The sequence below is a fragment of the Apiospora phragmitis genome, assembly GCF_038363925.1.
Source record: "Apiospora phragmitis strain CBS 135458 chromosome Unknown utg000010l:1.0-9815664.0:1.0-9183399.0, whole genome shotgun sequence".
NCBI classification, from domain to species: Eukaryota; Fungi; Ascomycota; class Sordariomycetes; order Amphisphaeriales; family Apiosporaceae; genus Apiospora; species Apiospora phragmitis.
The window spans coordinates 6,105,116-6,115,375 of record NW_027117409.1 but is presented as its reverse complement, the minus strand read 5'-3'; the positions used below and the strand labels follow the sequence as shown (position 1 = coordinate 6,115,375).

Genomic DNA, 10,260 nt, shown 5'->3' with positions numbered 1-10,260 from the left:
TGTCACCAGCGTTGACCCCATGGCTGGCACGCGGAGCAGAAACGCAGGTTGTGGCCAGATTCAAGCCATCTGCTTAGCTAAAGCTCGTCCCATATGGTGTTGACATCGGGCGAGGTTAGACCCGCGAAGAAGGCCATGCCGTCCTGTTATATTTCTTTTCCTCAAGCGCTGATGGTGCTGCTTTGCCAAGCGTCTCGTGTTTTGGAGTTTCACCATGCTACCCCTGACTCGAAACGTCGCAGGAACGCTTCAGCGTTACAACAAGGATCGGCGGCTCCACCGACATCACTCTAAATCCCCCTACAAGGGCCTTCAATTATCTCGACTTGAATGTCTTTGTAGCAAAAGCCTGCTAATTACTGTGATTATTCAATCTTACTTTGATTGGCAAGCGGAACCAACATGGCCAAAGATCAGAGAGGATCCAAGCAGTACGATAGTCTGCGTGCAGACGACAACGACGATGTCTTGTCCGACTTGGATGTCTTCGAGAAGGACTATTTCCAGCAGCCTCGGCCTCGACACGAAAGAGTCCTGGCGGCGCTGCAACTGCAACCATACCGTTGGTTGATCGACATAGTGCTGGTACTGGCCGTCATTGGCCTGCTGGTGGAGCGACACCACCGGGGCGGCGCCGGAGCCGGCAGCGGCCAGGCCCCGGAACATCGGTATGAAGGAGCAGGGGACTTGACAGGATTCGCACCGCGATGTAAGTATGGAGTTGATGCCGCTCTCGCACGTCCTCGGACCAAGTCCGGACGCATATAACTATGACCGGAATGGAGACTGACTACAGCACACGCAACAGTCACCCAACAGATCAAGTCATTCAGTCCTGATCCCCTTTACTTGCCCGACAACACGTCTGAGTTCTTCACCAATGAGGTCAAACAGAAGTGGCTTGACCTGGTACCTCGTAAGTATTCACCGTCTCTGTCGTCAATGTTCCCAGTGCTAATCAACTCAACTCGCAGCGGGACTGGGCTATCTCAAAATCAACAACTCGGAGAAATACGATGATTTACCCAAGCCACTGGTCGGCTATGGTGAGAATTTTGTCGTCACGACGTCAATCACACACCAGTTGCACTGTCTTGTGAGTATGATGTTAGCACTTTGATGGCGATGGATGAAAGCTAACTAGGCGGCAGTATGCTATCGCAGAGACATATGCTGCCATAACCTCGAACAACACCCAAATCCTGATGGAGACGTGGCACATGAACCACTGCTTCGACTACTTACGACAAAGCATCATGTGCTCCGGTGATGTAGCACTGGAAGGAGAACAGACGACATTCCCCGAAGGGTTCGATGGCAGCGACGGCTGGGACGCTGTAAGTACTTCCCGGCATGCTTGATCGACAAATACTAACCAAAGCTCTTTAGAAACACGTTTGCAAAGATTACAGTGAAGTGTACGCATACTTGGAGAAGAACGCAGTCAACAATAGAACGTGGATCTCGTGAATTATGGCCGCAACCCGGCTGACAAACATTGCAAGGAGTTCGGGGAATATGGCGGTGGTAACAGCACCACCACGAAGGCGTTTTTGGCTTTACTGCATTAGAAGGTAGACCCTATTTGGTATCTTATATGGACAGTTGTTTGCATCTTTAAAGTATCTATGGACTTCAAGGAACCCCTTTAAACCTTGATAACGCTGATTTGAACGGTGTTGGTCGTGCTCGGTGGCAGCTTCCCAGCCCCAGCAATCAAGACATAGCTCGGGTCCTCTTGGAACACCATTAGTGACCGCGTGTACGAGCTGCCGGCCGGCGTGGCCACCTTCTCCCAAGCGTCTTCTGCGCCCAGCGCCCGGTTCATGTAGACCTCGGAGCAGCAGCCCGACGAAACGATGATCGTCCCATCTTCGCCGCCGGCGGGGGACCAGACCACGTACGGGGACCCCGTGGGCACATCGCCGCCCGTGGTGACCAGAGGGTGGTGCTCCGCCTGCATGAAGGCCTCGGGGTCGGCCGACAGCCGGTAGAACATGGGGAACGAGTACGACCCGTCCGTCGTCGCGGGGTTGGGCCCGCCGCCGTACTCGTAGACGTAGATGTACTGGCCGTTGGGCAGCCGCGCCACCGTCGGCATGCCCGGGCGGTCCGTGTAGGTCGGGTAGGCCACGTCGTCGACCAGGGCCGTGTCCCAGACGCGGAGGTCGGCGCTGGTCTGGTGCACTAGCTTCTGCCCGTACGTCGCGTTCTCGCGCTGGTCCGAGTAGTAGTAGATCAAGCGGCCCTCGCGCGCCAGCAGGAACGGCTCCCAGACGGGCGTGAGGCCGTTGTCGGGCACGGCGCGCCCGCCGCCCGCGACGTGGCTCACGAACTCCCAGGTGAGCCCCGCGTCCGCCGACGCGTACAGCTCCAGCATGGTGCTCGAGAGGTCGGTGGGATGGCGGAGCCCGCGAGCAGCAGCGTGCCCGCCGCGAAGGCGCCGACGGCTTCGGGCAGCACGTAGAGCTGCGGCTGGTAGCGCAGGCCGACGCCGAGCGCCACGTCCTGGACCCGCGCGACCTCGGCCCAGGTCGCGCCGCTGTCGGTCGAGCGGTAGATGGGGAAGTATACTGGCGGTGGCTCCGGGCTGTAGTTCTCCCACGTCGCGAGTAGGTCGTTGTTCGGCAGCTGCACGGCCCGGGCGTACAGGACGCGCGGGTCGGTGTAGTCGGACGGGGGCGTGAACACGGTGACGTTGGTGAGCTCCGTGGGGGCCGCGCGGACGAAGGGCGAAGCGAGAGAGAAGACCGCGAGGGGCCAGAAAAGTGAGCGCACCATCTTGTCAAACAGAGATGCTGGGATTGCCCGTGGGTGCTGTGCATTGGAACTTACCTACCACAGTACCATATGCAGCCTTTATATACCCTTAGCCCTGCCATCCTGTGTCACTACGAATGGATCAAGCCTGCCTTTCTCTTTCTTTCTTTTTGGAGAACCCAAGCCTGACCTCCCCTCATTTTACGCTTGGCTGTCTGTCATCTCCACCAATCACAAAGACCAACCGAATGAGGTGGCCTAAAGCTCTCGTCACGGTAGACAGGGGTTAGCAATACCGCTTCCCCCAGATAGTTACCCCGGGCCCGGTTCATCGGGAAAATTTGGGGTAAGAAGTTATGCGCGCCTATCGACGGCGACGTTCCGGGGGCAGAACGTGTCAACCCCACAGTGGAGTGATGTCGTATTCAAGAACCGGACTAATAACGGAGCATCATGTGCCAAAGGAACAGGCATCTGGACCTTGAAATGCCTTCTCTTGACGCCGAGGCATGATGTTCTGGCGGTAGCCACGGGCTTGTGAGACGCAGTATCTGGAATCGACTCATTGATGAATATTGCTATAAACCACTTGTCTGTCTTGTCTGTCTTGTCTGAACTTCTCCCACGACTTGTGCACTTGCCTAGCCCAACTTGACCTTTGGCGAAAGGGAGACTCCGATGAAGGGCTTGACTCGCCACCGACTTCAAGAGCTAGTTTTCCGGAGACCCTTCTCACGCGCAAACAGTGCAACACAGAGCGCTACCACCGCGCACGCAGACGAAGCGACAAAGGAGTAATGCAAACCGGTGTAGTAGACATGACGTGCTTTCAGCTGTACGTCTGGCGGCAGACGTAGCAGAGCGTCAACCGAGTGCCGTACTTCTTCGATTACCTGTTTTGGTTTGCGCCATTATGTCAGACACGCATTGCTCAAGAGTTACAGTAAAGGGGGCTGGATTGTAGATTGAGAGGAGGCAAAATGAAAGGGGTCGTACTGTCCATTTGTTGGGCACGTCGCTAAGAGCTTCGGGAAGGCTGACGCTGAGCGTCGTCTGGATTATGGCGGAGGTGATCGATACGCCCCACACGGTTTCTAGAGACCGAATGAGGTAGACGGTCGAGGCTGATACGGCGTGGTCTATATATATGTGCAACGTCGGGAAAGACGTAGTGGTTAAGGTTGTTCGCTCACTGATGGAGGCAGGCATGAACTAACCGGAGTGTTCGAACGTAGCTAGAGACCTGAACAGAATCGCGGGGTTAGAACAGCGGGAGAGCAAATAGAAACTGGTGCGCTCGTCAATAGTCCTCCTCCATCTCCATGCATTAGGAAATAGGTCTCGGTCGAAATAGCTTACCGCAAACGCCGAGGCGCCGCCACAGACATTGGAGATCTGTATCAGAATGGGCAGTCTGGCATTGAGCATCCTCAGCGGGATCATGGGAATCACCTTGGTCCGCTTCTCCACCCTGATGAAGAGGGCGAACAGGACGAACAGGACGAGGCTGCCCAGGAGAGCGCCAATGACCCAGGGGCTACTCCAGGGCAGCTCGTTGCCGCCCAGGCTCAGCCCGACGAGCTGCACCGATACGGCCGCGACCAGAAGCAGGGCGCCCGAGAAATCCACGACGTGCCACGTCTTCTTGAGCGTTTTCGAGCCTATGACTAGGTTCACCTTGGGGTCCTCGACCGCCAGCCAGCCGATGACGAACGCGAACACCGAGACCGGCACTTGTAAGACGAAGCACCAGCGCCAGCCGATAGTGTCGGCGATGGCGCCGCCGAGTGACGCGCCACAGATATAGCCGAAGCCCGTAACACCATTCTGGAAGGCTTGGTACATGCCTCTCTTCTTGAACGGGATCATATCCGAGTTGATGATTGTAGCTTAAGAGACCGCAATTAGTTACCTGATCCAGTCCGTCGTATTACACAGGTGATCCAGTCTGATTACCAAAATGACGGGGGCAAGTGCGTTGAGTAAATAAGTAAGCAAGCTACTCACCCATAGTCATGAGCCCGCCGCCGCCCAGCCTGGCCAGCGCCCTCATGCCGTTCAACGTGACGACATCGCCCGCGAGGCCGCAGCCGAGGAAGCCGAGGGCGAAGGTAACGGTGGCGAAGAAGAAGCAGACGCGGCGGCCGAAGAGGTCCGAGACGCGGCCGTAGAGCGGCTGGGAGGCGGTGCTGGTGACGAGGTAGGACGTGGTGAGCCACGAGGCCGCGTGGGTGGCGCCGAAGGCGGAGCTGATGACGGCGTAGGTCGCGGCCGTGATGGTGCTGTCGAAGCCGTACAGGAACACGTTGGACATGGTGGCGACCTGGATCCAGACGAAGTTGCGCGGCGGCGTCGTCGTCGGCGTCGCTGTCGCCCGGGGATAGCTCCGACGGCCCCAGGAGGTTCTGGGCCGCATCTTCGGTGCTGTCCCGTGGGTGGCGGTGGCTCTCTAGGTCTAGGCTCTCGCGCACGCTCAACTCTACATCGCCGTCGCCATGGCTTGGCAGACTGGATGCTGCTGCATTGGGCTTCGTGGGTCCTGCCATGCGGTATGATGGCTCGTGAATCCTGATTTGACCTACAATAAGTTAATATCCAACAAGACTTGACAGCGATTCGATATTTTCCCGGATGCCTCAAAGAGTCTGGTTTAGAATGACCTGAAGCGATCCGTGGAAGCGCTTACGGACGATAGATAAGCAGACAAGTTCATAATGTATCCTTGTGTGTGTGTGACCCCCACCGACGACTTCATCGCATGCGGGGAACTCATGCAGATCGCTGCATACGTTTTTCAGTGGCCACTCAACTGGCATGACCTGCTTGTCATTGAGTCATCCGGGGTATTGCGTCCAAATATATCCAGATGACGTGCTTCACGGATACAGAAGGACGTTGGGTATGTACGTGCATTTATACCTACAAAAAAACGGGGTACTGAGACATGGACTGAATCGTATCATCCACGTCGACCCAAGTGAACTTAATACATAATGGGGGGCATGAGACCGGCCCCGCGAAAGAACGACTTCACATGCCGGCCAACAAGGAGCTGGGCTTCTTCGAGGGCATTAGGTATTCGCCGCCTCGCCATGCCTTGTACACCCCGTACAGCCCCTGGAACGGGCGCACCCCGCCCATCGGCTTCGGCTCCTCTTCCTTCCCCTCCGCGACCTTGACCTTGTCGTAGACGCTGGGCAGGTAGGTGGCCGCGTACTTGGCGCGGAGGGCGTCGTAGGCGGCCCGGTCGTACGAGCGCCAGAACTCGTCCTCGGTGTAGTACGCGTGGGCGTAGAGCCACTTCTTGCCGCCGAGCGCCTGCACCTGGCGCTCGAGCCCGCGGTTCTGCGCGACGAACACGCCGTGGTCCGGCGAGCCCGGCCGCCAGACGCCGAAGTTCATCAGGTACTCGGGCGTGCCCGGGTCGGCGAACGCGGCGTGCAGGCCGTTCCGCGTCTCCGCGGGCGGCCCGTCGCGGCGCACGCGCAGCGGGCAGAGCCAGAGCGGGTACGTCGGCAGCTCGGCGTCGAGCCACCGGTGCAGCGCGCCCACCTGGTCAAAGGGCACGCCGACGTCCTGCACGATGTAGTCGTCGGCCAGCCGGCTCTGGTGCAGCGCGTGGTACATGACCTTGGTGTGCATGTAGCGATCCAGGACAAACCGAGTGATGCGGTTGAACGGTGTAAAGAAATAGCGGTAGGCGTACTTGGCCACCCAGAAGCCTCCGCGGTCATATCGGAACAAGTAGTCGACCAGCGGTATGTAATCAACCGTCGGCTCCCGAGCGTTCCGCGTCCGTTGCTCGACGTGGAGGTAGAACCAAGGATCGCTGCGTCGGGTAAACCTAGACGGGCGGACTGATGTTTCTCTTGGTCTTTCGTTTACTAGACGGCCCAGACAGACAATGGTTGACTTGGGCGAGAACGCAATAGCATCAATGAAGTCGACCGCGGGTTCCCGCACCTGCTTCTCCATGAAGGCCGAGGCCTCGACCAGGCTGGCGAACGGCTGATACGTCAGTTCGACGTAGTCGGCCGCGTCGCGCAGCTGCACCTCAAGTAACGTGACGACGCCGAGGGTGCCGAACCCCGACGCGGCGCCCCAGAACAGGTCGGCATGCTCGCCGGTCTGTGCGGCCCGGACGACGTCGCCGCTCGGCATCACGATCTCGACCCAGTTGACGGTGGAGTCGAAGGGCCCGTGGCGGAAGGAGCTGCTCTCGCCGGAGCTCCCGGAGAAGCCGCCGCCGACGGTGATGTTGGGGAACTCCATGACGACGAGGGGCAGCAGCCGCTGTGCGAAGGTGGCCGCGACAAGGGCGTCCATGGGCACGTTGGGCTCGACGAGGGCCGTCTTGCGCGCGTCGTCGACCTGCAGCACATGGTTCAGTCCGCTGGTGTCGACGGTGTTGTCGGCGCGGCGCTCCGATTTGCGCGTGCTGTTGGTGGAGCCATGGTAGACGCGGAACTTCTCCTGCTTCTCGGCGAAGGTGCAGACCCGTGCCGAAATGGCGGCGACGGCAGTGTTGTGTTCTTCCATTTTCTCCCAATCCGAAACCCCCAGACCCCCAGACACAATTAAGTTTGCGCTATCACCTTTCGGACGCGACGATCAGCACCTCGTATTTCAGCGCAGTCGAATTGCGCCTACTTGTTGGTGTCGGGTTCCCCGAAACTACGCAGCAGTCCTCCAAAAGTAATGAGTGTGACAGATGAGATGGCATGCGCATAGTTGACAGCCAGGCGAGTTGACGTGCATGAACCCAAAGGCTCACGGATGGACGAGACGGGTTACGCGTCAAGCGCCGGCGGTTTGACTGCGGGGTATCTGACTAATCACCAAGAGTCCATGCCTTTCGAGATCCTTGAGTAGAAGGTAAGTACGGAGCATAGATGTGAACGGAAGTTCTGGTGGCCAGAAAGGAGATTTGAAGAGGTAAAGTATCATATCAATTATTCGTAGACTGCCGACAGTGCCACTGACGTGCAGTTCCAGGTATCCACCACCACGTTTTCTCCCGCGTCGCTGCTGATATCAAGACCCAACCCACACCCCACCCAGTTACTGAGATCCTGACCCCCTTGGCATGCCAAGTCTCCGTTTACAGCACAGTCTAAGAAGCCGTAGCCCTGTTTCCCGAGATCTTCCATTCGCTTTTGATCGACCAAGTACACCGCACTGCCTGTGAGACCTTCCTTGTCCTCGACGATGGCTATGGCGGGGTTGCTGTCCTCCCCTTCGTACCCAACAGCGCAGAGGTAGCCGGATGGCTCAACACTAAACTTGCTTGACTGGTTCGCGGACGGCGTGAACATGATGGTGTTGGCGAGGACTTTGGCGAACCAGCCATCGAAGAGGCCGGACGGCTGAGAGACCTTGAGCATGAAGGGAGATGCCGTCTCCCCACACGTCATGGACGAGGAAGTCGACGTCGGCGTCGCTGTGGGTACGCTCGTGTTGCTGAATCGTACAGATGTAGCGTTCAAGGCCCGGAAGGTAGTAGCATTGAGGAACGGTGCCGAAGTGGTGGCGTTGGCGTATACAAAAAGTGGCTTCGTCGCATTGAAGGACGGCATGCCAGTCGAGTTCGCGAGGGTCCCCGGTGCGGTGGAATTCGCAAATGGTGGCAGGGTGGCGCTGGCCAATGGCGAGATGGTTGCGTTCAAGAAAGGCGCCGGTGCGGTGGCATTTAGAAACGGCGCTGATGTCGAGTTGAACTTTGCTGCCGTACTTGTCGTATGGGAAATCGACACGCTTGTCGACGAATTCGAGAAAGACGCCGTGCTCGAGGCGCCGGGTGAGGCCGCTGGCTTTGTGCTATTTACGAAACGGCCACTGCCCGTGAGGCTGGCGGACGTGTGCGCAACAGCTAGAGTTGTGTTTGACCTTGCGGTTGTGCTGTTGGCAAAGAGCGGGGCAAAAGTAGCTGTAGCCTTCGTAGACGGAGCCTTGATGTTGGTGTTGGAGAAGGTTGTTCTTGATCCAGTGTCTGTGGGTAGTTGAGAGCTGGAAGGAGATGCGGGCAACGGTCCACCACTAGAGCCCATGACACTGCCGGTCGTTATACGCATGTCTGATGCTGCCGTTGCCCCCGATGTGCCCGATGGTTCGGTTCGTCCCGGCATTGCCGACGAAGCAAAGGCTCGAGCAGAGTCGCTCAAGCTCGTCAATGAAACCGAGCTTGGAGCAGAGGCGGAACGTGATGCGCTCCCTGAGAACGTCAAGTTTCCAGCCTTTGCTGTCGAATTACCAAACCGCGCCGCCGTTGAGTTACGAAAGACAGCCGATGTGTTGTTGAGGGGTACAGGAAACCTCTGGTTCGTCTTCACGGTCTTGAAGGATGTGACGGTTTCTGTCTCGTGCAGCGTGACGGTCGTGGTAGTCTCCGGCGCCGGCACGGTAATCGTGGCGTGCTCGTAGCCCATGCACGAACAGACGGACGACACCGCCTTCACCGAACCACAAGGGGCGGCATAGTCTGGTGTTTTCTGCGGCGGAGAAGTTGAGATCTGGTGAGGCTCAGACCGACTCAGCAGAGCGCCCGCGGCGTCTCGCTGCTGCTGCCATCGCTTAGAAGGCGCAGCGGTTGGTGCGATCTTATCTGATGAAAGAATAGTCTTGGTCTTCGTACCAGTGGTCTGAACCACCACAGTCCGCATCACCGTGCTGTATTGCGCGTTAGTACATTGATCTGCAATGCTCCTTTGCCAGAAACTTACCTGGTTGCTGGTGTTACTGTGACCTCGAAGAGGCTCTGGCAATCTGAAGCTCTGATGCGCGACGAGACATGATCGACCGCTTTTTAGAGTTAGCCTAGATGTTTAATTGACTTTTGGACCAGGTACGCATTTCAGATTCAGAATGCTCGACTTACCACGAAAGCAATCATCATTAGAGCATTCTAGAGCCGACGCAGCTCCCAAGAAGCTCGTAGCCGCGATGGTAAAAAAGACATGCATTTTCAATACAATCGAGTTAACTACCCATTGCAGACCGCAGACCGCGTTTTGCAAGAATCACACAAGAACGACGTGAAGATCGATCGTTCGTCTTTAACCGAGCCATCGCAAAACGGGAATGAAAGGGCGGCTCCTCATTCTAAGGCGGCCGCTCGCTCGAATCGCTCGATCGCTTCGCTTCAGAAAGTCGAAACACCCTAGAATCAAGGAAAAGTTGGAAAACGGCAGCGTTACATTTGCGGAGGTTAAAATTGCCGTCATGCAATATCCGGCGTCCAATCCAGACTGGGACCTGCATTAACGGCGCACTAACGGCCTCCGAAACGGATTCAGCCAATGGCCTTCTTGGCTGGCTCAGGGGTGGCCTGTCTATATTGTCAACCGTTCCACGGCAACTCGGCCACTAGCCCCAGACGCTTATATAAACAGCTCAACGTATCTCGATCTCCTCTAGGTTAGAAATCGCATCACCAAAATCAGTCAATAACACATTCAACGCCTTGGCCTCTGGGAAGGAAGATGAAAATAAAAATAAAGAAAC

At 57.1% G+C, this 10,260-nt stretch overlaps 5 protein-coding genes across 5 annotated transcripts; 1 reads left to right on the top strand and 4 right to left on the bottom strand.

Moving 5' to 3' along the window:
• Positions 1-393: 393 nt before the first annotated feature.
• Positions 394-1,470, top strand: PG994_011621 (uncharacterized protein; the record flags this gene model as incomplete). Its single annotated transcript, XM_066863030.1, has 5 exons — positions 394-709; positions 809-916; positions 975-1,096; positions 1,152-1,337; positions 1,390-1,470. Coding segments are annotated over 5 exons (813 nt in total), but the record flags the coding sequence as incomplete, so codon positions are not given.
• Positions 1,471-1,648: 178 nt separating this feature from the next.
• PG994_011620 (BNR/Asp-box repeat protein) lies at positions 1,649-2,781 on the bottom strand (the record flags this gene model as incomplete). Its single annotated transcript, XM_066863029.1, has 2 exons — positions 1,649-2,371; positions 2,449-2,781. The coding sequence occupies 2 exons, from the start codon at positions 2,779-2,781 to the stop codon at positions 1,649-1,651; spliced, it is 1,056 nt and encodes a 351-aa protein (XP_066712139.1).
• A 1,191-nt stretch (positions 2,782-3,972) lies between these two features.
• PG994_011619 (major facilitator superfamily transporter) lies at positions 3,973-5,176 on the bottom strand (the record flags this gene model as incomplete). Its single annotated transcript, XM_066863028.1, has 2 exons — positions 3,973-4,649; positions 4,768-5,176. The coding sequence occupies 2 exons, from the start codon at positions 5,174-5,176 to the stop codon at positions 3,973-3,975; spliced, it is 1,086 nt and encodes a 361-aa protein (XP_066712138.1).
• A 614-nt stretch (positions 5,177-5,790) lies between these two features.
• On the bottom strand, positions 5,791-7,299 carry PG994_011618 (FAD binding domain protein; the record flags this gene model as incomplete). Its single annotated transcript, XM_066863027.1, has 1 exon — positions 5,791-7,299. The coding sequence occupies one exon, from the start codon at positions 7,297-7,299 to the stop codon at positions 5,791-5,793; it is 1,509 nt and encodes a 502-aa protein (XP_066712137.1).
• A 413-nt stretch (positions 7,300-7,712) lies between these two features.
• PG994_011617 (uncharacterized protein) lies at positions 7,713-9,719 on the bottom strand (the record flags this gene model as incomplete). Its single annotated transcript, XM_066863026.1, has 3 exons — positions 7,713-9,426; positions 9,480-9,558; positions 9,635-9,719. The coding sequence occupies 3 exons, from the start codon at positions 9,717-9,719 to the stop codon at positions 7,713-7,715; spliced, it is 1,878 nt and encodes a 625-aa protein (XP_066712136.1).
• Between the last annotated feature and the right edge of the window lie 541 nt (positions 9,720-10,260).